We start from the raw sequence: 27,802 nt of genomic DNA, 5'->3' as shown, positions 1-27,802 counted from the left end.
AACAGACAGGCAATGTACCTTATATAATGCACATATTAGGACAGCCAATTGGATTGAGTTGGCGGGGCAGCATTCTATTTAAGGGCAATGGGAGAAACTATCAACTCCCCTGTCAATGCGGGATGTCTGGTCGTTGTTTCTATCCTTTATTGCCATTCCATTTGACTCAGACTCACTCTGGGCATCTTGAAGGCATTTTAATGCACATTTTATGCGCATTTTTGTGTGCTTCGAGTGTGCTTTTTGCTACTTTCCCGATGGAGTTTCTCCTCATGTAAGATAGACGTAATTTCAATTGTAATTCATGTAATGCGCTTTATTGTTGTCTCGTTGGGACTGTCTTTGTTAGATGTGGAGCTGTTTAAGTGGTTTTCACTCTTTTCGCTTTTGTTGTTCCTTTCTTTACGAGGAACAATTATTTATTGGTTTAATATTGATTACAACAGGTTTTCACATTAATTTCTGTAACAATTTTCCGTTTCTAAACAAAACCAACAACTGTTTCTAATCTAAAAAACATTTACCCTAATCCACATAGATAGTTTGTTGCCAAATGAGCCATTTAAAAATTATCTTATCCACAAAAAGTGCATTAAACAAGCATAAAATGTCAAAATGCCATGAAACTAAAACTAAACTCAAGAAAAAAAGCCCAAAGAAAAGCGTCAATAATTCATAGCGTATGCTGATCCAGCCACCCAGAACGTCTAAGCTATATAAAATATAACTCAACTAGACAGAGATTAAGGAAGCATTTTTTACCCCTCCACCAGCAGTGGGAGCGTAGACATAAATTAGCTCATAATAAAGTTGAAAATAAACTGAACGCCAGACACAAGCTTACTATATGCCATCAACACACCGAAATATATACAGAAATAGTCATCGGAAAGATCTTCTGACTGTGTGAGTGTGTGTGTGTGAAATTTAACCACAATACGAGTATTTGAGGGGAATAAATAATAGTAAAAGTCCAAAAAATGAATTGTAAAGCAGCTGCAGATTTGTGTTTTTTTCATTCGCTTGTGAGTTTCTCAAAGTGAATTTCTTTTCCAGGGTGTATGACTTTTGGTTTTAACCATTTTAGTCAAAACGCCACACAAGGAGTGGCAACAGTCTTTAGATATTATTTAGATGCTATGGCTTAAAATGTTTCCCTTTGTCATAACAGATCGCACTTTAGTCATTGAACTCATCGAACTGTGTGAAATATGAATCCCTTTCATGATGGCAAAGTCTGAGGGCAAAAATAAACATTCTTTTCCACTAAATGAGTCACCGTGTCTCAGTTAGTTATTTAACACATCTTGTTAGCTAGATTTCTTGAACCTAAAGGAATATGAACATAGGTAAAGTCTTTTGTCCCATTATTGACAACAAAATGTTTCTCTTGCTGGCCAAACGAAAATTGTCAAATTCTAATGTTTAAGTGTTCTGGCGATATCGATATCTATATAATTCATAACTGTCAAGTTACAGATACAAAAACTTAATCATTCGCCTAGATACTGACACATAATTGTGTGAGAATACTTTGTTAACTAGAGTTTTTGATTCGCCTGTGACTCATTACTGAGGGAAACCTTCTGATAAGGGTTAAATGTGATTCATTTAGTGGAGTCAATCCTTGGGGGCAAACTAATTACTATTTCGTAGTGCAAACACAATGAGTTTGCTAATTGGCCCTCTATAAGGTCGAAGGTAAATGAACTATAATCTTTATTATAATACATTGATAAGACGGCATACCAAGTAAATTTACTTTGTATCGATAGAAAGAAATAGTTCTTATATTTAAAATCTATTATATACAAAAATAGAAAGGTTAAGTGATTAAATTTTAATCCCAATGATAAAGATATTGCTGTTGAAGATAAATTCCTGCCATATCTTTTCACTGGTTTACATCTTTTTACCCATTTTTCGAATCAAATACTCAAGGTTTGGCATTTTTATTCGATTTCGAGTGGATAGATTCGGAGATATGAAATGTTCTTGCATAAATTTATATTTCTTTAACAAATTGTTTAGTATATTCTTAAATCATAATACTTTTGTTGAAAACGATAACCAGCCTCCCTTAAAGTCATATTCTTAGTTTCGGGCATGAGTATGGCAAAAGTCAAAACTCCCAACAGAAGAATAATGCCCACCGCTAAAAAGTATGAGAAATAATACTCTGAACTCTCTTCGTAGGTAACAATGATAATAATTTGAATTATCTGCTCAAAGACCAGAACTAGAGCAATACAATATGGCTTAATATGCATGGGAAAAGCTTCACTAAGGTATACCGAAGTACTGCATATAAATATGCCAGAAAAAAATTGAAAAGCCATGCCTAGATTACACACTTGAAGCATATAGTAGGGGCTCAAAGAGTTTAATGGATTAGCATAAATACCTGCCATAGAAATCATTAAAACGGCCATGCAAAGAAGTGCTAAAAGAGAGGACATCTTTCGGCCCAGCCTATCGAGCCAAACAAAAGCAGTCAGAAGGGCAGCAATTTTACGCAGAACGCCCCAAGTGGCCAGCTGCCAGGAGTGATCGATGCCCTCGGCAACGAAAGTGCTCGATATCAGTGAATTACTAAGGGGAAGTGAGAAAGAGAAGGGCACAAAGGCGCGATAGATGAGAAGCTTGAAGAATGGGATCATGGCCAAGCGAAGTTGATCAGACAGGGATTGACTTTCCCCCTCGATCACGTAGTTGCGACACTCTTCATATAATTCATTCCGTAATTCATCCGATATGAGAGGACTCACAATTCTCTGCATAGAAGCACGAGCCTTTTCCTCCTCATTTTGTCGTATCAGGAATATTGGGGATTCAACTCGGCCCAGCAAGCTAGCCAATGCTCCAATTGAGAAGATAACACCGAATATGCCATGGGCCTGATTCTCTGACATCTTCATATCCGAAAGCCATTCTGCATCGTAGACTACTTGGATGGTTATGCCCAAAGTAATGCCAAGAATCTCCTTGCAAGCGAACAATCCTCGGCTATTCTGCACTGAAATTTCTGAATTGTGTATGATAAAGGTCAGCGAGACTATTCCAATGCCAATGCCACCTATATAACGTGCAGCCACAATCGATGAATATTCATAGGGAGCACTCAGAAAGATAATGGCATCGATTAGCTCCAGAATACCGCCAGCGATCTGAGAAAGAAAACGTTTCTAAGTGAATAATTGTCAACAAGATAATATGTTTTTTATACTTACGTAGAAGTAAACTTTGGTAAATCGATTGATGGCCAAAGATCCCAAAAGACATCCAATTATGACCCCGATGGACCAACTGTATCGAAACTGTGGAGTAGCCACCACATCAGATGTAAGATTCCAACCCATTCCCTGGGCAAGATCCATGCCACCGTAGGTCAATAATAGACCAGCTGTGCAATTAAGTTAGATCGATATTAGACTAAAACTCACTGAATAGCCCCTTAATGCTGCTTACTTGCTGTTATCAAGATGGATTGCCTTTTACTGGACACCTCGTTATGTGGTAAGGATTTCGGTGCAGTGGTCACTGTAGGATCTGCACCATTCGGTGGTTGCATCTCAATATCATTATATGCTGGGGGCAGCTCTCTATTTATTATATATGCACTAGGTTGTTCAGGCACAGATCCTGCAGGACCCTTAGTGTCAATAGGCTCTGTGCTTATGCAAACAGATTCCATGTTCGTTCGTTTGTTGTCGCGCTGATTGTACTACTGGGGTCTCTGCTTTTATATGGTCAACTTTTTGTACGTTCAGCGCGCTTCTGTTATCGTAATTTTGTCATAGATATGAAATTCGCATACTCTAATCTATATTTTTTTGGTGTTCGTTCGGCTAGGTACAAACATACTTGGCCTAAATCAACATGACTCATTTCAAGTAGCATGCAATGCATTAATCCTTATTTTGTGACTCAGTTCTTAGCATGCATCTAGATGTCCGTAATCATCAATTAGTAATGAAATCTAATTATTTATATTAATTAAAGAACTAGATTGTGAAGGTGTTAGAACATTTGATTGGCTTCTATTGAGTTTTATATTGTCTTTTTGTTTACCATTGCCGCAACATTTCAATGATAAGCAATCAATCATCATTTAATACCCCTATATCAAGGATAAGAGGCTCAGATTGAACATATAGAAAAACTTTTGTAATTATTTTCAAATGTAAAATTTGACCTTCCACAAAATATATACATGTTGGAGTCCTCCTGGGAATATCGATTATACTTGGGACACTCATCATTCTCACGTTGTTAAATTCTTCTTCACTTGTTCTTTATTCAACTTTACCCCACTTTAATTTCGTTAGTTCTGTGTGGCAAGTTCCACTCGGATTTAGTTTTCTGAGCTCCCTAAGCCCGATGCACCTCCTTGTATAAGACAATCATCTGATGACAGTTCTCATTTAGTTCAGTTAGTACAGGTGACGCGCCTGTCAATCAATTGAAACAACCTAGTAAATTAGGACTATCTGAGAATAACATGATTTTATATCGTTTAAATATTTTATGTTAGTTGAGATTGGTTGCAAATATCTGTCTACTGCATTAGCTTAAGCCATTACAAATGAACGTAGCGGGAATTTACTCAATCTGTTTAAACTTATAATAAATATCAAAGATTGTTCATATATTTAAAGCAAATCAAAAAGTATCAAGTATCAGTTAATTTATTAATAATTTTGTATCAAAACTTATCTAAACAAAATATTAAACTAAATTGTTGGCAGTTGATTTATTTATTTTTGTAATTTTAAAGTAATTTAATACATTTTAATATCGTAAGTTTGACGAAAACGTTGGCCAGCTTCTCGTAGGGTCATTTGTTTGGTTTCTGGCATTAGGACGGCCAATACAATCAATCCCAATAGCAATAGGATTCCCACAGCCAAAAAGTAACGGAAAAGGATATTTCCACCGATCTTGAAACACATTATGACAATAATGTGTATGACCTGCTCGATGCATACGATCAGAGCTATAGAATATGGCTTCACTTTCAAAGGAAATGCTTCGGTGAGATATGTCGACGAGCTGCAAACGTAGAGGCCTGCGAAGAACTGAAAAGCCATGCCCAAATTGGACACTTGTCTCATAGAGTAAGCATCAGTAACCGTTCCATAAATGCCAGCCATTGATATCATCAGGACTGCCATGCAAAACAGAGCTACCAAAGTAACCAACTTACGACCCACTTTGTCCAGGACACTTAGCGAAATAAATGAGCCAATTATACGCAGGACACCAGATGTGATCATGGGCCAGAGATACCACCTCATCGAGACGGCACTGCTCCATTCCAATGAGACGACCAAAGGCAATGAAATGGAAAAGGCCACAAAGCAGCGTAGGAGAAGGACTTTGACAAAAGGTATTACAGAGCCGCCAATCTGTTGACCCAAACTCTGACTCTCATCCTCCTGCACATATCGTTTGGCTTCGTTAAAGATTCGTGTACACGATTGATTCGTGAGGGACAACTTTAGTTGGCATTGACGGGCCTTCACCTCGTCACCACGGCGCAAATGATAGATCGGCGATTCGATTACGGTGAACACTGTGCATAGAAAGGAGATAACAACAAATACAATGCCAATAATGCCATGCACTAAATTGAATGAATCAATAACCGTGTCCGCCCAAAAAGCCCCGTAAATCGCCTCAAAGCCAATGCCAAATGTCAAAGAAGCTTGTTCCGCTCCTGTGAGAACGCCCCGATTAGTCCGAAGACAAACTTCCGAGCTGTGCATTAGATAGGCAACCGTCAGGACACCGATTCCTGCTCCACCCAAATAACGGGCAGCCAAAAAGCATTTGTAATCATGCGATGATACAAATAAAATGGCATCAACCAATTCTAGAATACAACTCAAGATCTAAGGAAAGGAAAAAAATTTAGAATTGGAGAAAATATAATTTCCTAGATCACCAACTCACATAGAATACAATTTTGGGCAAATGGGATACCCCGACAGATGCCAAAAGTGCTCCCACAATAAATCCAATAAACCAGCTATAGAAAAACTGCGGAGTCGGTATAAATGTGGTGGAAGCTACATTCAATCCAAGACTTTGCCCCAAATCCATGCCCCCATAGGTCAGTAGAAAGAATGATAGGTTAATAACTGAAATAGCAAAGAATCCATGATTAGGGGATCCACCACTGCTGCTGGTAACACGTGATCAATTTACCTGAGGGCCCCCTATTTTTTTGCACTACCACAATTGTCGTAGTAGCAGGAGGGGGAGGCGGTGCCGTTGGCCTTGTGGCGGCTACATATACAACTGGTGGTGGTTGCTCCGTCTTAATATATACAATGTCCTGCTGCTGCTGCTGTTGAGTTACGGGTGCTGGACCCTCCACGTAGGTGGTCACCATTTCGATTAGTCCCCGTTCAAGATTTTTCGCTGTGATTCGTTCGACCTGAAGTGCCTTTGCACACTGATCAATTTACTTTTTTAACTAACAGAGAAATTGCCGATATCTACATTATCTATATTATTGATAAGTCATAATGTAATCAGTGTATAGATACGTAATTATATTTTATATACATTTCAGGTAGCCCCACTATGAGGGGTCTTAAATGGGTTTAACGTGGGGTACTTTTTTCTTCTTTTTCTGTCATTTCGTAGAAAATGCTACGAAATTGTGTTTGTTGTTGTCATCCACATGCTTCAATTGTGTTGTTCTTGGCCATAATTGGTGTTGGTTGGTTCTGTCAAGCCCCTTATTTTTGGAAATTCTTTATAGTCCCTTATAGGAGTATATACATAGGACACTCAATGTGCAGACTAACAAGAAAAAGGACCCATTATTAGCGCTAAGAATAAGTAAGGATGTAATCAGAGCTACCTAAATGAAGTAAAATGAATGAACTAATTATAATAATTATTGTTATTCAAAGTTTCTATAGTGAAGTTTTTTAAAGTCAAAGTTCCAAGTTAAAAATAGAAAAGTTTGCCTGAACTTACATATATACGAATCACAAGGTATTTAGTATTTATACATACATAAGTGACTAATGTAGATTAGGTATAGTTGCGGGTTTGTAGTCATAGTCAATTATCCCTCTGATTGCTTGAGCATTTCTTAAATTCACTGACATCACACCTTGACATCTTGAGCGTCATGTGCGTTGGGGGAACAGATGAGGAGCCTATGGCTTCGGTTTCGGCAAGCATCTTCATTAATGTGCGCCACCAACACTGACTGACTGAGAGACCAACAGACCGACAGAAGAGATGGGATGAGTCAAGTGTCGAGTGAATCAAGTGTTTGCTTGAGTTGTCTCAAATTGCGTAATCTCTCTGTGTGTGTGTGTGTGTGTGTGTGTGGAATATGCTCTTCTGCTAGACGATGCCCATTTACATTCCCACTCTTCCTTCCATGTGAGCCAATCTATCTTCTTGCGCCACAAACTGTCAAATTATACACACAGATGTCTGAAGACTTCGTCGTCGTCGTCGTTCTGTTCCTTGTCATTTGTCGCTGCTCCTCGACAAATTACCCCAAAATGTGTTCTGCGTATCCAGTCACATCTTCATCGAGATGAGATTCAAGTACATTTTAATGAGTTTATATGCACAAAGTTGTCTAATGGCGCAAAAATTATGAGCGCCACCAAAAATCCAAAAAGCAAAAAGACGCTCACATATGTATGTACATATAGCAGATTCTATATTCTAGATGAGATGTAGATGGATATGTGGATATGGTTATGGTTATGGCAGCACTTTGCATAAATTTATCCAAGTGGCTAAGGAAAGCAACATCATCATCATCATCGTCATCTTTGTCTGCCACTAATGGAGTTTAATTACCCCAAACCCATAGCCATCGGAACGATGACGATGCTGCAGCCTGTCACCCGCCTCGATTCTCAGTTGGCTAATAAAAGGGTATTAAAACAACAAAATACGTATGTATATGTATATTCCTTGATCTTGGCCATGTTGTTTGTCAATTTATTTTTGTTCTAGTCTAAAAACAAAACCAAACATATTTCTGTTTTGTTAATGACTGCAGTTGTTCTGCCTCCGGCTCCTCCCTCTCTCTCTCTCCCTCCTGCTCTTTTCACAATGTCTCTATTCCGCTTTTGCTGGCCATTTCCAGGGCCTTTTGACTCAATTTAACGACCAACATGAAGTAAACACATTGCATAGAAAGCCACAAAACTGGCCGCCATTTCAGATAGGTGAGAGGCACGGAGGTAGAACGACGAGACGGCATATTTTGAATTTGCTTCAAATTTTATTTGTCCACAACCGACAATATTAAAACGATAAATGTATTTATATGTGTAAATACTCATACATAAACAAAAATGACAAATACAACTAGATTATAAAATATTTCATAGTTTCATTTCGTTGAAAAAATAACAAAAAGTATATTTTTTTTACCTATTAATAGAACTGTCACAAAATAATTGATTTATTACCCCTGTCTTAATAAAATGTAATTTATTGCTGTAATTTTCTTATGTATAACGAGCAAATTAAAGAATATTAAGAATAAAAAAAAATTGTAATTGCCGAAACCCGGGATTGAACCGGGGACCTTTAGATCTTCAGTCTAACGCTCTCCCAACTGAGCTATTTCGGCTGTTAAGTTCCATGGAATCAATTGAGCAATTGGTTTTCCGATAAGACCAGCTATATATAAACAAAGTCGATCCGAATGGAATATAAAATCAATTAACGTTTAATCTTGAACAGAGCAAATCAACAAGTTACTATAAATAATTTAAATTAATGTGACTAATATGCATGAATTTAAAAAATGAATATTGTTAAAATAATTCAAGCACTAACACTAAATTTGTATACAAACCTCAAGATTTTAAAGATAAATAATAATTATAATTATTACTAAATCCAAATTTCTTTTCTAACTATTAAATACTTCTTTTTGTAGTTAAAAGTATATCAAGTGAGTTCAAAGTTCTCAAACATTTCTTTCATCTCGAAAATACTTTTTCCAACTGGTCAACTTGATGTCTCAAAGACGATTTGTTCGATCGTTTCGAAACTTTTATGATACGTTCAGCTCGTAATGGATTTCAGCAGAGATAGAATATTTATGAAAGAATGTGTCTTCCTTTGATGTCCTAAAACAAGACAAAAATTTTCATAAAGTTCAGTTCAGCTCATCGCTATAGTTACACAGGTTAAAATGATTTTTCCTGTTTTGACCAGTTGGGTACCATTTTTCCCATGAGCTACTCCCCCGCACTGTAGCACAAAAAACGGTAAATTTAAAAAAAAAATATCAAAGAAGCTAACTTCGGCTATGCCGAAGTTTATATACCCTTGCAGTATACTTGGCAATAATATTTTTCCTTTTTGAAATTTCTTTCCCTGCAACTCAATTCATCAATACACAAACAAAATATTATTTCTCTTTTTACCACAAGTTTTTCTTCTTCCATCATTTTCTAAGCAAAGCACGGCACGCATACACATACAGTTCATGTAGCGTTGCGTCTGTGTGTGTATGCGTGTGCTCTGTTGATTTGATGATGGCAGTAGTAGGCAGCAAGCAGCGCTGCCGGCAGCGTTTGAACCGATTTATATTGACTGTAACTTGTGTTCTATTTATCGGATCAGATTCAAATTTTGGGATCTGAGATTTTATATCTATTACTATCATATTGGTAAATTTCATGGGGATACTCCAATTTTTGCAAAAATGTTTCTTCTAGAGCTATATGATATAGTGGTCCGATCCCAAAGATTTTCATACTTTATCTCACCCGGGTAAAAAAAAGCTCCCAAAAAAAAATTTCATCCCGATAGCTCTTAAGATGGCTGAGTAAAACGCGTACGCACCGACGGACAGACGGACAGACGGTCAGACGGACAGACGGACATGGCTATATCGACTTAGCTTCTCATGCTGATCAAGAATATATATACTTTATGGGGTCGGAAACGTCTCCTTCTGTGCGTTACAAACATCTGACCAATTTTATAATACCCTCTGCAAGGGTATAAAAACAGAGGGCCGGGGCTAACTTCGACCGCGTCAAAGTTTGTATACCCTTGCAACTTTTATGGTAACTCTTTCCTTACCTATAGCCATCAAAGTGAAAAAACATTCAAGCTAAAAAGGCTAATGTTTGCAAAAGAACGGCCTACAATCTTAGCATAGATTTAGATAAAAACTAAGATATTGATCAAAGTCACTGTTTTCGAAAGATCGTTCCTATGGGAGCTATATGATATAGTCACCCGATCTTGACCAAATTTGGCACAATCGTTTATATGTATAATTAACTCACCAATATTAAATTTCAATTTGACAATAGCTCAGAAAATAACGAAGTTATTAAGAAAAGTCACTGTTCGTGACTTTGCCATTTGTATGGGAGCCATATGATGTAGTGATCCGATCCGGCTGAATCCAAGATATACAACGCCTGCAGTATATACAAATACAGCCTACACGCAAAATTTCAGCTCTGTAGCTCAAACGGTCTAGGAGGAGTTTGCGTTGATCCAGACGGACGGACGGACATGGCTATTTCAACTCGTCTCGTCGTGCTGATCAAGAATATATATACTTTATATGGTCGGAAATGCTTCCTTCTATGCGTTGCACACTTCTGACCAAAATGAATATACCCTTTTTGCAAGGGTATAAAAAACTCAAAATTTAATTTAGGAATTAATAGATATGTGATAAAAAATTCAGAATTCTAACGTTAAACTGATCCCTGATTTGTCTAAATTGTGACGTCCATTCATTTAGAGTCACGAACAATGTGATTTCTCCAAAAAACTAAAATATCATAATTTAACTAAATAGCTAAATTTCTTAAGAGTTTATTGAGATATAACATAAATTATTTAAAAATGTTTAATTGTTTTTAAAGTTTTTTATGCAATTAAGAAAAATAAGTGAGTTTTTAAAAAGATATTCTAAGAAGTTCTTGGGAAATTAAGCGTAACACATTAAATTTTAAAATATTATGTTCATTTTCTTTTGTAAATTATTAAAAGTTCCCGTCGTACTAAACAAATTTGATTGCCTCCACTGGAGTTGAAATTCTCATAAAATCTATCTCTTTATACAGACATACATACATACATACATATACATATGTATAGCAGTTCTCTCACCTTTTATGCTTTTTGTTTATCTGACAGTCGCATAAATTTACGCTGACAGTTGCATGTCTTTATAAATCTAGTGCAGAGGAATTGCAGCTGGGAAATTTTGTATTCTAAACACATCAAAGATTTGCCAAATACACATACATACATCAAGAATTATATATATGTATGTATGTAGATATGTGTGATTTTCACTTAAAATAAAAACGCATTTAATTGTTAAACTGTGTACTCAATGAAGCTTGTTGTACAATAATAAAAACTATATTGCATTTTTATTGCTCTTCTACGCGCCATTGCAGATTTTGGCACAATTTCAAAATTAATTAAAATCAAGCAATAAACTTTGAACTTTCAGTTCAAGTGAAAAGAGAAGAAGCGAATTTCCTTATATTTCTAACAAATTCTGATATTGGCGAAACAAAGGATATTGCCCGACCAGTTGCAAATCTTGAATTGAAATTTTTGGTTTCAGTTTTCAGCGTTTTTTATACCATACACCCATAGGGTGAAATGGTATATTAAAGTCGCCAAAATGTATGTAACAGGCAGAAGGAAGCATCTCCGACCCCACAAAGTATATATATTCTTGATCAGGATCAACAACCGAGTCGATCTAGCCATGTCCGTCTGTCCGTCCGTCTGTCCGTCTGTCCGTCCGTCCGTCTGTCCGTATGAACACCTAGATCTCGGAGACTGTAAGAGCTAGAGCCACCAAATTTGGTACGTAGACTCGTGTAGTATGTAGAGTGATCAAGTTTATTTCAAATTTTTGACACGCCCCTTTCCGCCCCCGCAATTTAAAAAAAGCGTTTATCTCAAAAACTATTCCAGCTAGAGACCCCATATTTGGTATGTATATTCGCTTAGTAAATGCACACATTTTGTATGTATAAAAATTTTGCCACGCCCTTTTCCGCCCCCGTAATTTGAAAAACTTGATTATCTCCCGTATTTTTTTACCTTATGCAATCAAATTTGGCACACTTAAATTTAATACTAATATCTAGCAAAATACTAAATTTGATCAAAATCGGACAAAAAACAGTGGAGTTATGCATATAAACGTTTTTCCATAAGGCCGGAGTTGGCCGTTGGCTGGTGGGGGCGCTAGGGTGCTCGTATGATTGAGTGAGCGAGATACTAAGATATGCTTATAAAAAGCATGTGAAAATGCATTTGTTTAATAAAGTTGAAATATTTGCTTTACTGGTGTATGGTATACCTAAGTCGGCGAGACGACTTACTTACTTCATTTTTTTTTGTCATTGCGGCTCGTGTCCAGGGTCACGCCTGTCTAGAAAGGCTTGTCTTGAGGCGAACCTGATATACCTAGCTATACATATTTTTTGTACGATCACCTTTTTCAGTTCTTAAGATCTTCTTTCACACACACACGCACACACACACACAGAAATGATGCGGCTTCCGTTTGACGCTGGCGCTGAAATGCGAGAACTGTCCGAAAGTTATTCTTGTTATTATTGTTGTTGCTCCTGCTGTATCTGAATCTTTTTTGGCCAGTGATTCAACATTCTTGAAGGCAGATCGTGTGGCACAATTCGAAATTCTTTAGAAAATGAAACCGCAGACACGCCCACACCGCATCCACGTCCACGCCCTCTGATATGATCGTGAACAAGAACATATGAGTTATTGACTACTGCCCACAATGTGAAGCAGCTCAAAAACTCATCAGATTTTTTGGTATCCATATACATAGGTACATATATATTTTTTGACCAGTAAAGCATTTAGACCAAGGTAAGCAGGTTTCATATGTACATGTGTTTTTTTCTTTTTTGTTGCTGAGGTCAGCCAAAATACAACAACAACAAAAAGAAGAAGAAGAAGACAAATACAGAAATCGTCTTGGCCTGGTCTGGAAGCATTTTCTCTACGATGACAACATTCCTGAACAGAATTATTTCTACGTTTTTGCAACATTTTCTTTAGAATTTCTATTTTGGTTTGGCACAAAACCGTGAACACAAATTTACACTACAACAAATACAAACAAAAAAGTAATGCAGTCAAAAAATATACATATGTACATACATACATACATACCTATATGCATGTATGTGTGGAAATTCGTTTTAAGACAAAGTATAAAATGTTTGGCATTTAAAATAATCAGTATTTATGACCCTTTTTTAACCCTTTTCCTTTAGTTTAAGCACTGAAATTTCTTCAAGTGCAGGCAAATATGGAAATCAAAAAGTCCTTGTTATTTTACCTAATCTAAACTGACAAACTGCTTACGGATAGCGGAAAGTCGTTTCTTTTTCACTCAAATTTTGCATTTTGTAACATTTTCGTTTCTTTCGCTTTGGACTGGTTTGGTTTGTGTTTCTTTTTTTTTTAACTGGGTCACAGTTTGATTTGTTTATGTCACCACAGCGACCAGGCCAGGCCATGCCAGGCCAGAAAATAACAAGCTAAGAATAGTAAACCATTTCAGGACGCGAGGGAGGCAGTAAGGATGAGAAGGGCAGGAGTCAAATGAAGCACTTAGCTCATTATTCTTAATGACAGCAAGAAAAGGGAGTGAGAGAGAAAGCTAACCAGTAATTACCCCTCAATTTGAAAATTCCCGTAATATTGACACTTGCCGTTAACCTTTTTGGCTGACTAGTTTATATTTAGCGGCAAGTTTTGTTTCTTTTCAATTGCTCAATTCTTGTTTTACCTAGCAAAATGTCAGCAGATGTCGAAAATAATACAAAATTTATGTTTCGAGAGGGGGGACCCTCTCTCAAAATATTACTAGCTTCAAAAATCTAAAATTGCTGTAATTTGTAAAATAAATATTGCTTAGGAGAAACAATTTATTAAGTTAATAAAGTTTCAGTTAGTGTGTCAAGAATTCTATGAATGTAATCGAACGGGTTATACCATAAATTTAGTAAAGTCTTTGCTATCATTTCAATATATTTTGCAATATTTTGGAGGATTAAATAAATATTTTCATCTATAGATTTCAATTATGTGTAGTTTAGTTTTAATAAAGCAACCAACCTTTTTCTATGAGAATTTTTTTAAACGTTTTTTATCTGTTTGGCTGTTTGTTTTTTGTTTTTGCAATCTTCTTAATATTGTTTAATTAACAACATACGAAAATCAATCTCAGTTTATTTCTCTCAATCAAGACTTATTTCTTATTGATTGTTTTGTGTTAGCGGTGTGTGTGTGTGTGTGTGTGTGTGTGAGTTCACATTTTAAATATATGTATTCCCATTTTGTGTGTTAACAAATTAATTTTTTGCTAAATGGCATTGTTTTTGTTGTTCTCCTGACATACCTGACTTTGACGCCTTTGTCTGACATCAGTCTATCACATTTTGTATTATTTCTGTTTTATATTTCATTTACCTGGTTGGACTTTTTGTTCTATTTCTTTCTCGTTCTATATACGGCATGATAATAACTTATATGAGAGGGCTTAAATTACATTGGCAGACTGCCTGCTGGATTGAATAATTTATACATATGTATATATTGAGATTAATGTTTTTTAATTGATGTTTGTAGACTTCCCAAATCAAATTCTTAGAACGAAATTGTTTCCATGAAATGTTGTTTTCGATATTACTTGACTTGATAGGCCATAGCCAAGTCTTTGAAATTGCTTGTATGAAGGAACAAAGGATTTGATTAATTTAAGTTTTAATGCTTCTCAATTAATATTAGCATTGTAAATTGAATTCTAAATAGATTTAGTTTAAAAGAAGATTTTAAAAAGTGAATAATATTGGAACTTTAAATTGTGTTTTATAATAACTTAAGATTCAAATATTTATTTAAACTTTCATTTACAAAGCCATTTGGTAATACTTTTTAAGTGGCAATTAAATGAGTCTAATAGTTAGTGCATTTTTTAAATACTCAAAGGCCTTGATTGCTTTATAATTCTCATTTTAAACTCTGCAGAACCTCAAGTTAAATATTCTTTATACTTATATTTCTATTTTTATACCCTTGCAAAAAGGGTATATTAATTTTGATCAGAAGTGTGCAACGCATAGAAGGAAGCATCTCCGATCATATAAAGTATATATATTCTTGATCAGCATGACGAGACGAGTTCAAATAGCCATGTCCGTCCGCCCGTCCGTCCGTCCGTAAGAGCTAAAGAGTTGAAATTTGGCATGTAGGCTTGTATATACTGCACAGTTTGTATATCTCGGATTCAGCCGGATCGGATCACTATATCATATAGCTCCCATACAAACGTCAAAGTCACGAACAGTGTGAATTTAAATTTAAATATTTTTGAATTTATTACACTAACAACCGACTATGTCAAATTTGATCAAGATCGGGTGACTATATCATATAGCTCCCATAGGACCGATCGCTCGAAAACAGTGACTTTTGTTAATTACTTTGTTACTTTTGAAGCAATTGTCATAAAAATTTATATTTCTCAGTTTAGCATAACTATTAATGACTGTGCCAAATTTGGTTAAGATCGGGCGACTATATCATATAGCTCCCATAGGAACAATCGGTGGTGAACAGTGACTTTGATCAATAACTTCGTTATTTCCTAAGCCGTTCTTTCGCAAACATTAGACCTTTTACACAAAAAACTTGCAAGGGTATACAAACTTTGACGCGGTCAAAGTTAGCCCCGGCCCTCTGGTTTTTTTTTGGCTTGCTTCAAAGTTCAACCTCAACATCAACTTAAATATTCGTCAAGTCCATTTACAATGCTGTCACAACACATTTACCTCTTCAAAAGTTAAGCCCATTACGAACTCAAATTGGTTAGCTAAAAGTGTCATATCCACCGCCTACTTTGGCATGCCCCCGATCTCACTCCTTCTCTGGCACTAAAAGGGGAACTCCTCCCCCTTCTCTTGAACGACGACTTAAGTGACATCTACCACATGTTCTCGCTTGTTGTTGCTAAGTTGTCTCTTCTTCCGGAGGTTGTTGTGGGCGTTTGAGGTTGGACCATTAAATATGCATAAATCGAATGGCAAACCAGCCATAAGACTTGTCTATGCACATGTGTGTGTAAGTGTGTAAGTGTGTGTGGGGGGTGACCACATATGCAACTACTTTCCCTTCCTTCCTCCCATTTGCCTGCACGTGATTTAGTTTTTAAATAGTTAGTTAAGCGATAAATTGACTTGGCATCGTCAACTAGCTACATATCAAACTCAATCGTTAACTGGGTCTGCCATGTTAATTGCATAATTAAGCAGAAACTTGCATATGTCAGGAGTTGGAGCTGCAAGAGATGGAACTGAATAAACAACCTACGCAAATTTGTGCCACATTTTTTTCATTGCACACTGTTTGACGACTAGCTCCAGTGGTTAGTTCCATGCTCATCTCTACCACAAGACCACAAGTCGTTGACACTCTGTGCTAATGAGTCTCTTTGCAGATCCAGATCTTGGTTAGTTGTCTGATAAGGTGGCATTTATCATTTGTTACTTTGGATTAGTGTCCGACGGCGTCAGAAGAGTCAACCTCACTTTAAGTTCGTTTGCATGTTCATAAATTGAAGAAATGAAGTGAGTGAAGATGAAAAAGTAGCTCTTCTGGCTGGCTGGCTGACTGGCTAGTTGTTTGGTCTTCGACTTGAAGCTAATTGAAATTGTATTTATTTTTAATTGAATGTCTTGCCCGTCTGTTGCCTGTCTGGTTTCGTTTTGCGAGTCTCACTTCTTGGCCACTGGGCAAAATTTTCTGCCTTCAATTCCTCTATCACTCGCTCTTTCTGTTTATCTCATTTTCTCGTGTACACAAACATATATGTACTTTTCTGTATATGCATTCCATATCTTTGAGATACAACAGATTCGCTTTCAGACTTATTATGACTTCAATTGCTGAGTCAATTTATAATTCAATCCATTTCAATCCAAGTCTTTGATGTTAAACAAATTTAAGAAACGAAAATTCAATTGTGCAAACAAATACTTGAAGATTAAATTTTTATAAGCAGGCTCATTAATGATCATTCAGAAAGTTGCCAAGAATCATGGCTTAAAAATAAAAACAAATTTCGATTGTATTGTCGATTGCTTTGGCTATACCCAGAGTCTTGTCTGAATGTGAGACGCTTGGCCATTTTGCAGACCAAGTCAATAGCAGAAACCTAACAAAAAAAAAACCAAAAGAAGAAAAAAGCTGCCAGTTTCACCCAAAAGCAAATACCTTAAAATGCTGTAATAAAATTTTACGATCACCTAGCAACGGCCACGAATTCTGCAGTAAATGAAAAACGATCAACGAATACCTACAGACACTAACAAACTAACAAAATGTTCAGAAATGGCTTTAAGAGGATAGAGGTAAGAATGAGAAAGAAGTGGAGAAAACCAAAACTAAAAAAAATACCCCAGACACAAACCCAAAAGCCAAACCGAAACCAAAACGAAAAAAGGACGTAAAACAAGAGTCATGGAATTCATGAATGAATCAGGGAATCGTGTTGGCGTTTCTTTTGGCTTTCCTGTGTTGTTGCCAAGGGAAGCACACACAGGTCTTCACTGTGGTCCAACAGGTCCGAGTCCAATTGCTTGTTCCCTTTGCCTTTTAACTTTGTTTGCCTTCTCTTGGGCCCAATGTCTGCGCATGCGTGACGTCTGTCAGCAGGCGACAGGAAGATGCCGAAAGAACGCAGCAAGTTTCTTTCCTTTTTGCATTTCGTTTGGCTTTTTTGTTTTCTTAACCCAAAACATGTTTCTTGGTAGGGTCCATGGTCTTTGCTTCTTGGGTCAGAAACTTGTTTTGTTGCATTTTCAACAACCTTGAGGCGGAATAAGGAAGTGCGCCTGCATTTGAAAAGGGCTCTCAGACAGGGGCGTAGCAAAAAGAAACCCTTCCCTTAGATTTCCTTTTTTCAATTAGATGCAAAAAAATATAAAAAATTCATCCACTTTAGTTTTCTGCTTTCATTCTCAAGATGTTTTATACATCTCGATTTGGAAAAAGAGACTACAACATAATTGGGCATGGGCTAAATGGAAAATAACATTTGCATTTGCATCTGCATTTTCCAATGGAAAATTGCATTTTTCAAGTGGCATCTTTTGACTTCACGTTGATTGTGTGCAGGTTGGATTGGGTTGGGTTGTGGCATATGTCAAAAGATGAAATGATGCTACAGGAAGTGTGCTTTGTTAGACTTTCACAAAGATGAGCGGAAATTCCAAATAAATGTTAAAGGAAAATAATCTGAAAATTATTTTGCCATGCCATGGAACTCATTATTTATGTTAACTGCTTAAAAGCATTAAATTCCTTACACAACAATAAACCAAAAGCCAAAAAGCACAAACATATTTCACACTTAGCCAACTCACTTGGTCTCACCTCTCTCTTTCTTGCTTCCTCTATGGCTTGGCACTTGGAATCCTTTCAACCGACTCCTGCAGGTGGCTTGAACCAACTCAATGCCAAAATGTCTGAGCGAGCAATAAACTGCAGAAGAAAATTTTCGCCTTTTGAAATTCCAACGAGAACGAGAATGTTGTTGGTGGGTGGATGGGTGGGTGGGTGGTAGTGTTGAATGGTGTGTTTGCAGTTTTCACTTAACGGCAAGTGGGACATAAATTCAGCAACAAGGACGAAAACTCATCGAAAATAAAGCACAAGCAAAAGCAATGTCACTTCCCCTCTAATAAGTGGACATAATGTGCATCGTTCTCTTTGCTTTACTTTACTCTACTTTACTGTTAAGGTGGTTTGAAGGTCAAAGTGCATTTCGCTTGTTTAAAACGCCAACCAAACAACAATTCGAATTAATTTGGGAAATTATTCTTTTACTTTTAGCTTCTTCTTCAAGATGGTGTAAGGAACGTAAACTTGAAGCACTCTGGGAAGAATCACAATTCAATTAAAATGCAATCAACTAAAAATCAAACACATTTGGCTGTGAGCTATTTGATCTTTTTGCTCTTCATATTCCATTTGCTGGCATTGCCCACTGAAGTGAAGAGCAGTAAGGATAATCAGCAGCAGCCAGGATCACGACGTTTCTCACGCGACTCGAATGCAGCACGCGAACGACGACCCAATATCATATTGATTCTAACCGATGATCAGGATGTTGAGTTGGGTTCATTGAACTTTATGCCACGCACCTTGAGATTGCTGAGAGATGGCGGAGCAGAGTTTCGTCATGCCTATACCACCACACCCATGTGTTGTCCGGCCAGATCGTCCCTGCTGACGGGTCTCTATGTCCACAATCACATGGTCTTTACCAACAATGACAATTGCTCCAGTCCCCAGTGGCAGGCCACCCATGAGACGCGTTCCTATGCCACATATCTATCAAATGCTGGCTATCGCACTGGCTATTTTGGCAAATACTTGAACAAGTATAATGGTTCCTACATCCCTCCAGGATGGCGTGAATGGGGCGGCTTGATCATGAATTCGAAATACTACAACTACAGCATCAATTTGAATGGCCAGAAGATAAAGCATGGCTTCGACTATGCCAAGGACTATTATCCCGATTTAATAGCCAACGATTCGATAGCATTTTTGCGTTCATCAAAGCAACAGAATCAAAGGAAACCCGTATTACTAACGATGAGTTTTCCGGCTCCCCACGGGCCAGAGGATTCTGCACCGCAATACAGTCATCTTTTCTTCAATGTGACCACACACCAGTAAGTTGACTTTTGAATTAGTTGGCTGTATCAATAACTTATTTATTTTCTCTAGTACTCCATCCTACGACCACGCCCCCAATCCGGATAAGCAATGGATCCTGCGGGTGACAGAACCCATGCAACCGGTGCACAAACGTTTCACAAATCTTCTCATGACCAAACGTCTGCAGACTCTGCAAAGTGTCGATGTGGCCGTGGAAAGGGTCTACAATGAGCTCAAGGCATTGGGTGAGCTGGACAATACGTACATTGTGTACACCTCAGACCATGGCTACCATTTGGGGCAGTTTGGTTTAATCAAGGGCAAGAGTTTCCCCTTTGAGTTCGATGTTCGTGTGCCATTCCTAATAAGAGGTCCTGGCATACAGGCCTCCAAGGTGTAAGTGAACTCTATCTCGTTCTCTCCCTCAACTGATTCGATGTGATTGGATTTTCATTCACATTTTTTTAGGGTCAATGAGATTGTGCTTAATGTGGACTTGGCTCCAACGTTTCTAGATATGGGTGGAGTCCCAACCCCCTCACATATGGATGGCAGAAGTATTTTGCCTTTGCTTCTCAGCAGAAATCGTGCCGTGCGAGACAATTGGCCGGATAGTTTTCTTATTGAAAGTTCAGGGCGTAGAGAGACGGCCGAACAGATAGCCGAGTCCCGGAGACGCCTTCAAGCGGAGCGACATGACATGAAGCTAGTCAATAGCACATTGCTAGAGGATTTCCTAGGTGGAGGACCAAATACTACAGTCTCCACGTTCAGTAGCACGGCGGCCACATTGTTGAGTTCCGTGACGGAGCAGTCGCAGAATTTGGATACCGATGTCGAAACGGATCCAGAAGATGATGATATCGCCGAGGAGGCTATGGACAGTTCGGCAGCCGAAGAACCAGAAGACGCTGCTCTCGAAGAGAATGACGAAGATGAGCTGGAACAAGATCAGGAGCAAGATGATGATGAAATGGTGCCACAGCATGACAACGATTTACCCGTAGCTCCCTATATAACCAAAATGATGCGCCTCAATTCGGAATGTTCGGATCCGGCTCTGTTGAAGAACTGTTTGCCAGGTCAGAAATGGAAATGTGTCAACGAAGATGGACGCTGGCGCAAACACAAATGCAAATTCCATGTAAGTAAACACACATATAGATCAATCCAAAAGAAGACGATTTGTATGGATGTATTTTTATCCCCAGCTGCAATTGGAACATCAATTGGCGACAATGCCTCGCAAGCAATATCAACGGAATTGCGCCTGCTTCACCTCCGATGGTGTGGTCTATACCAAAATACGTGCCCCAATGTCGTCTGCCTCGTCAATGCATCATGTGCACAAGCGAACCCACAACTTGGCACACAGACGTATGCGAAATAAACGTGAACTCTATCACACAGAAATGCCCTATGAAATGGAAGAGTTACTGGATCTTCATCAAACGGTTGATCTTCTCGAAGATCAACATCATCGGAGTAAGCGTCAGACCAGCAAACAAAGTCAAAATACTTCCCACGAGGCTGTCGCCCAGGTTATTCAGCAAATTCAGAATACCTTGGAAACACTGGAGCACAAATTTCATGAGAATGAAATCAGCAATTCCACCGCTTACAGTGGTAAAACGCCCAAGACGGGACGACGGGCTGGTCATCGATGTTACGTGGACGCAAACAATGGGAAAGTCAATTGCTCCGATGTAATCTATAATGATGAGAAAACTTGGCGCACATCTCGCAATCAAATCGACATGTTGATCAAATTGTTGAAGGATAAAATCAGCACATTAAAAGATATGAAGAAACAGATGCGAGAGAGCAAGCAACAGGCGGCGGCGGCGGCAAATGGACGACGAGGCGATAGTCGACGACGAAATGAGCTACTCTCAGAGACTGGAGAAGTACCCGAATTCAACATGAGTTACTTCAGAGAGGTGTCACACACTCCACGTCCCATATATCAGCAATCCACATCCACAGCAATGTCTAGCCCCTTGGGACAAAAAGAAATCTTTCATCAAGGCTCCAGCTTTGATGAGGCGCACACATCAGTACCAGAATCATCGACGCATCGCCAATATGCCTCACGGGCCGAATGCTATTGCGAAGCTGATATCGGTGAAAAGTAAGTTTCACTTCACTTTTTCTAAGAAGCAAAGTACATAGAAATTTTCATTTTATTTTACCAATTGGGCTAATAATTACTTAGTCATTTCGAATTGAATCAAATAAATGGTGTGTAAAAGAATTACTGCTACACATTGAAAAGCTAGACGATGATTGTACATACAAACATTCCAAAAATGTGAACCTCTGTGCGCTGATGAGAAATGTGTAGAGTAAATAATTCATTCTGCAAGGAAATGTCGTCAGTACTAGAACATAAACATTACTTTCGATTGATACTTACACTTCGCCCAATAATTAGCGGTTGACCCGGAGATGGTCCAAATAATGTCCTTGTTTGTTGAAGCATGCAATTCATTGTATCCGACATGGTAAACATTGTGAATGGTTTCACGAAGCTCAAACAACCTACAGTGGTATAGATGGTCATTGTTGATCCAAGATTTACCCGGATTACAGGATATATACCAAAAATCATTCTTGAAATACTGCTCAAAATAAAAGCGAATAGAACGTACTTACGGTTGTTGGAGCTTAGATCTTTTTCTAAGCCCGCCTGAGGCAGCAGATACATTCACAAATCAAAGCCATTAAAGAAAGTACTAGGAATACAGTCGCATATACATATGTAAAATTCGACAAGCTACCATATGATAAGCAACGCATTATTTTGAAACCAACCATTTAGAATAAAACTGCCTGTTTTATGCCCCAAATGCGCCAACAAGCTGATGAAGATCAGTCGTTCTAGAAACGTCTGCTGACCCCTTGATGCACAGTATCCATTCTCGATATTCTGATTCTCCAAACTGAGAATCTGAATAAAAGTCCTATAAATTCTATTCTGGCAGCAGCAAACAGTCCAGAAGCAGCTCCAACATGTATAAATGCATATTAAACAATATGACAACGAGATTAATTAAAATATTTTCGGATCCATTTCATAAGGGGGAACTACAATCTGTGCATTGAGGAAAGCTAACAGTATCGCCACTATAAATTGACGAATTCTGTTGTAGTACTTTAATAACTGTGGTCTCTTTAAAAAACCCGTTTTCGAATCGAAATAAAACATTATGACACCATTGAAGGCAAGAAAGTAGCTTATCCAGGCGTATAGAGTATTCCTTTTCAGCGATGCCATTACTCCAACTAGATGAATTACGAATTTTTGTATGAGCAAATGAACTTTGAGTACTCGAGAAGCGGTAGTAATTGCTTCACTTAATTAAGCAAATGCAATCGAATTTCATATGCAATTATTGATAATTACTGTTATACCATAGGCGGATTTAACGCTGTAAAATTAGGGAATTCGGCCCCCTAAAGTGTACAATAGCAAAACGAAAGTTCGCTTTACGAAACATATACATAAATTGTGGGATAAAACATAGTCCTTACAGCAAACATTATTTATCTAGATCTAGAGCAATACCTAAAATAAAGTAGTTTTGAAAGTAATATAGTGATTATCATCATGAAAGATTTGAGTTATGGCAAACAGAAAAAGACCGTAGTCAATAAAGGAAAATGAAGATAATTAGTAAATTATCATTACAAAAATGTATTTTAACTAAATGAAATTTCAAAACATAAAAATAGTCTATTACACTCTTATATAAGGAAAATTGAGTATTGGTTAAATGTTGTTTTCCCATTACAATTTTCTAATTACTTTTCAAGCAATGCTGATTCTAAGGAAATGGCTCGAGAGGCACGCCGCAAATTAAAAGAGGAACGTCAACGGAAAAAGGAACGGAAACGTATTAAGAAGGCACGCCTGGAGAAGGAATGCTTATCGGAGAAGATGAATTGCTTTTCGCATGATAATCAACATTGGCGTACGGCACCATTGTGGAATGACAGTCCATTTTGTTTCTGCATGAATGCCAATAATAATACCTATTCCTGCTTAAGGACCATAAATGCCACACATGATTTTCTATACTGTGAATTTACCACTGGCCTGGTGACCTTTTATAACTTAACTATAGGTGAGAATGCCATTCCAATGATTATTATGAAAAGCTTCAAAAATATTCAAAATTGCTTTTAATAGATCGCTTTGAGACGACAAATCGTGCTGCTAGTCTCACGCCGGGTGAAAGAGCCCACATGCATGATGCCCTCGAGCAATTGAAAAGTTGTCGTGGTCGCAACTGCAGTATACGCAGACATCAGGCGCCACATTTAGAGCAGATGCAACATGTTCCGAGCCCCAGCAATCAAGTGCAACGCAATAACAAACGAAAACATGGTAGAACTATAGAGCTTGGCCAAAGAAACTTAAATTTTAATTCCAATTACCATTTCTCTATTCAAGTTCCTCTTTCGGGCAGTGTAGGACACTTTGGATTTGTAGCAGGGCGCTCGGAAACAGATGGATCACCTATAAAACGACGCAAGCTCTCCAAATATCATAGGTTCTTGGAATGCATGTTGCTCCTTAAGTTATATTCAAATTTATTTGTACCTCTTGCAGATGGACTGGATCACAGCATATGCATTTGAAGCGTAGGCCCTGGAAGCATCAACATACACAGCAGCATTCCCACAAATATTTATCCACCCATTCAGGAGTCGAATCCGGGATGGCTTCTCATTCAGTATCGGCTTAGAGATGCAATTGAAGTATATTGAGAGGAGGAGTCCTCTCCCAGTGAATGCACACACACACACACACATGCACATATCCCATGCGTACCTTGCCTTCCTGCCACTGCTGTCGTTTTTCTTTTTCGATTGGATTTCTCTTCGTCACCATTATCATACATATTCAGCATCAACATCATGCATATATAAGACTGTGTTTTTCCTTTTTCTACTTACATTATAATTCGTATTTCGTATATATTTTTATATGTTTTAACTTGTCTATAGCTTTTTACTACTCATATTGACTTGCCACATAATTTGTATATATACATTTATTTGTTTTTAAAAATTTTGTTTAAAGAAAATAAATTATTTAGCACAATTGGTTTTTAAAATATATAACAAGCGAGTCTAAAGTTTAAATTAGCTCTGTAATTGTATGTAGCAAATAAATTATCATAAATCAATGCAAATATTGAAAAATAATCCAAAAAACGAAAAGAAAAAGGAAAAAAAAATATAAATGAGAAAATCATATAGTAGTTATGTAATTTGTAATATTTAAGCCAATGCGTACATACAATATATTTAAGATATGTATGTTTTTATGTAGCAGAGATTAATTAACGCTTTGTCAACGATAAACAAATTATTGTAGAGATCTAATGGTTAAATATCATATACAATTAACTCAAAAATTATATAAATCAACTAAATAAAAAAAAACTTGTGTAAATCAAATGTGATATATTTGTGACTTTAATGAAAACACGAATTGAAGTCCCTTTAGCTTATCAGGTGAATTTATTATTCGTAAAATTTTACTCGAATTGATATTCACTATTATTTCCATTATTTTGGGTATCCTGTTTTGATTCCATGAAAACGTTCTTTTGGCGGCGAATTGAGCAAATTTATGTGTACATTTATATGTATATATACTCTAGAAACTGGTTAAAAAAGAAAAGTTGCTCAGCCGAATATCTTTAATTACCAGATATTATCTATGAGACTTTTCTTTTGAGTGACTTACTCGTGTTATTATTTATTCACATTTATCCTTATAGTTGCCTATTTGTTATTGATCCTAAATAGACTGTGGCCTTTCTTCCAGTTTTGGTTGATTTTCCCATAGTTAGGTGTTCCGGATCGATTCGTCGATGATGTTATTTAAGTTTGTTATATAAACTATACAAAAAAGTAATAAATAGCAGGTTGAAGAACAACACACTCGAATATGATTTAATTTGAACTTTTGTGGACCCGAAGACCCGAAACAATTTACCAATATATTTTAATTTTTTAATATCTAAAACGCTAAATCGTTCACACTGGTCAGCACAATAATCCGTTTTCGGGGTTTCCCCTGTTTCGTTGCTGAAAAGAAATAATTTTTGCATATCGTAATTAAAACAATAAAATAATTTTAACAGAATGCTGATCTGGCTAAAATAATGGGCTGGATGTATTTGAGCTATGTATATTTGTGGAATAATAATAGACCCCAGCTCTGGTCATAAAAATTAGTCCATGAATGTGATTTTCAAATAAAGCAAATGCACCATTTATATTGCATACTTTTAGGCTGAGTATTAAAAACTACCCTTTTGACTTGAATACAAAATGAAGTCTTTGAATCCTGTCACTGTCCTGTTTTGACACTTTTAAAGGAGCAAAGGAAATCGAAAACTAAAGCATTGGACTTTCTTGTTGCTTTATTTTAAACTTGTTAATGGAGTTTTAAGATCAATTAACAGTCCTGATTGCCTGATTAACAAGTGTAATGCATTTATTGTCCACAATTCGTGTTTGCCAATATTGTTTTTATTAAAAATGACTGATTATGGCAAGCAGTTGAGTTCACTTAAACAGAAGTATGTCTGTGCATACTTATAAGTGGTAAATATTTATAAATTGACTTATTGCCTTTATACATTTATGCCGTTTCCGTGGCATTTCCAGTAAACAGCTATCAGTCACCAAAGTAAGTACCAAATAGATTAAGAATCTCTCCAATATTGGTTAATATATTTTTTGTTTTGTTGTAGCGGCACACGATCATGATAATTTATGTGCATACACTACTTGTTACTGCAAGATAGCAACAGATTGAGCCTGATAACACATAACCTAGACACATACAGTGGCAGAGAGAGGGAGAGACCTTTGCACAAGTTTCCTTCCCGACATATGATTTCGACATACACCCAAGGGTGTGTGTGTGTGTCTGATAAGAGGTATGAAGAGCAAGAGAAGGTAATGAATTCTTGATTAGTTAGTTAAAACGACGTCATCGGCTTTAGCATCAGTACTAGCATCTCTTCCCCCCAAAAACAACAACAACAACAACTGCTGCAGATGTAAATAATTGAGATATCGAGCCATATACGCTAATTAAGTTTCGATGATGTTTTCAACCTGCTGTTGCTGCTGTCAAATATTGTTACCACTTGGCAATTCACACTTGACACTTGAAGCGCTAATTTTCAGCACTGCAGTCCCTCCAAAAAAATAGGTGGAGAGGGCGGTTTGGTTTGTTTAAAAAGACTAACTCATCTGATAAACAGTTAACAAAAGGTATATAACACACTCACACAGGCACACGAATCTCTGACAAATCCCAAAGAGCGGGCGAGAGAAAACGGTTACCATATGGCATATGTATGGCCTGGTTTCGGTTCATGGAGATATCGTGTTAAAATTTTGCGCAAGCAAGCAAAGTTATCAGTTTGAAATTTTATTTTGTTGTTTACTATGCAGCGAACGCCTAGACGACAGCTCCGAGGCCGCTCCTCATGTGATTGAATCGGGGCCCTGGGGGTTTTGGATTGTGGATTTTGGTTGGTTCTTAACAACAACAACCACTTTACGATTCGCAATCGAGATATCGGACTGAAATTTCAATTTCATAATTTTTTAACTGCTTAGGAATTTGTACTTAGATTGTTAACCGAATCTCCCGACAGGCACGTACAGCTTTTATTCTCCTTTATTGTTGTTGTTTCTTGTTGCTTTGTTCTAGCCATAAAAGCGCAAATTATGTGCGAAATTTAGCAAGACGATGACAACCATTTAGATGAGGGAGTTCCCATCTATAGCCGTTCATCTGCATCAACCAAGGCTTTAGCTGGCTTTAGAGAAACGACAATAACCTAAATGATTTTTTTTCTAACATATTATTAAAGTTTTCAGAAAATTTCTGAAGAAAACAAATGAGTTTCCCTTTTAGGCTAATGTTATTCAACTCATTTACAATAATTGCCAAGTTAGCCATAAAAATCACATGAAAATAAATGGAAATTTT

The 27,802-nt window shown here is 37.2% G+C and overlaps 3 protein-coding genes, 1 long non-coding RNA gene and 1 other non-coding gene across 7 annotated transcripts in view; 1 reads left to right on the top strand and 4 right to left on the bottom strand.

Moving 5' to 3' along the window:
• Positions 1 to 24,830, top strand: part of LOC6650912 (extracellular sulfatase SULF-1 homolog) — a 37,615-nt gene extending 12,785 nt beyond the window's left edge. For 2 of the 3 annotated variants that reach the window (XM_002072724.4, XM_047009470.1), the window contains 8 exons: positions 18,937 to 19,784; positions 19,840 to 20,166; positions 20,239 to 20,914; positions 20,982 to 21,901; positions 23,587 to 23,897; positions 23,963 to 24,160; positions 24,227 to 24,326; positions 24,386 to 24,830. In XM_002072724.4, coding sequence (XP_002072760.1) covers positions 19,006 to 19,784; positions 19,840 to 20,166; positions 20,239 to 20,914; positions 20,982 to 21,901; positions 23,587 to 23,897; positions 23,963 to 24,160; positions 24,227 to 24,326; positions 24,386 to 24,521 — 3,447 coding nt within the window. In that variant the 5' untranslated portion in view covers positions 18,937 to 19,005 and the 3' untranslated portion in view covers positions 24,522 to 24,830. Of the gene's footprint in view, positions 1 to 17,408; positions 17,454 to 18,936; positions 19,785 to 19,839; positions 20,167 to 20,238; positions 20,915 to 20,981; positions 21,902 to 23,586; positions 23,898 to 23,962; positions 24,161 to 24,226; positions 24,327 to 24,385 lie in introns of those variants that run through there. The other variant, XM_023179927.2, reaches the window with a different exon arrangement.
• On the bottom strand, positions 1,298 to 3,571 carry LOC124459735. The gene is made up of 4 exons (XM_047009338.1): positions 3,469 to 3,571; positions 3,231 to 3,403; positions 2,516 to 3,167; positions 1,298 to 1,329 (listed from the first exon to the last, which is right to left on the bottom strand). Exons 1-4 carry the CDS (start codon positions 3,569 to 3,571, stop codon positions 1,298 to 1,300), a joined length of 960 nt encoding a protein of 319 aa, XP_046865294.1.
• Positions 4,747 to 6,848, bottom strand: LOC6650914. Its single transcript, XM_002072725.3, has 4 exons — positions 6,574 to 6,848; positions 6,211 to 6,512; positions 5,956 to 6,143; positions 4,747 to 5,894 (listed from the first exon to the last, which is right to left on the bottom strand). The coding sequence occupies exons 2-4, from the start codon at positions 6,395 to 6,397 to the stop codon at positions 4,782 to 4,784; spliced, it is 1,488 nt and encodes a 495-aa protein (XP_002072761.1). The 5' UTR covers positions 6,398 to 6,512; positions 6,574 to 6,848; the 3' UTR covers positions 4,747 to 4,781.
• Trnaf-gaa lies at positions 8,554 to 8,626 on the bottom strand. The gene has a single exon. It is a non-coding gene; the product is annotated as a tRNA-Phe (tRNA).
• Positions 24,831 to 25,215: 385 nt separating the features above from the next.
• LOC124459806 lies at positions 25,216 to 26,182 on the bottom strand. Its single transcript, XR_006953815.1, has 3 exons — positions 26,077 to 26,182; positions 25,532 to 25,875; positions 25,216 to 25,448 (listed from the first exon to the last, which is right to left on the bottom strand). It is a non-coding gene; the product is annotated as an uncharacterized LOC124459806 (long non-coding RNA).
• Positions 26,183 to 27,802: the final 1,620 nt, after the last annotated feature.

The sequence above is a fragment of the Drosophila willistoni genome, chromosome 3R (genome assembly GCF_018902025.1).
Source record: "Drosophila willistoni isolate 14030-0811.24 chromosome 3R, UCI_dwil_1.1, whole genome shotgun sequence".
NCBI lineage: Eukaryota > Metazoa > Arthropoda > Insecta > Diptera > Drosophilidae > Drosophila > Drosophila willistoni.
Note: the sequence above shows the minus strand (reverse complement) of the source record. Positions and strands in the feature narration are given on the sequence as shown.

Coding starts and splice junctions, on each gene's coding strand:
- LOC124459735 (XM_047009338.1), bottom strand. CDS start 3,571: ATGCAACCACCGAATGGTGCAGATCCTACAGTGACCACTGCACCGAAA. Junction 3,168..3,230: donor TTACCAAAGTTTACTTCTAC/GTAAGTATAAAA, acceptor TTTCTTTCTCAG/ATCGCTGGCGGTATTCTGGA. Junction 1,330..2,515: donor GGCCACTTGGGGCGTTCTGC/GTAAAATTGCTG, acceptor ATATTCCTTTAG/GTTCAAGAAATCTAGCTAAC.
- LOC6650914 (XM_002072725.3), bottom strand. CDS start 6,397: ATGGTGACCACCTACGTGGAGGGTCCAGCACCCGTAACTCAACAGCAG. Junction 6,144..6,210: donor AAAAAATAGGGGGCCCTCAG/GTAAATTGATCA, acceptor TTGCTATTTCAG/TTATTAACCTATCATTCTTT. Junction 5,895..5,955: donor TGCCCAAAATTGTATTCTAT/GTGAGTTGGTGA, acceptor TCCTTTCCTTAG/ATCTTGAGTTGTATTCTAGA.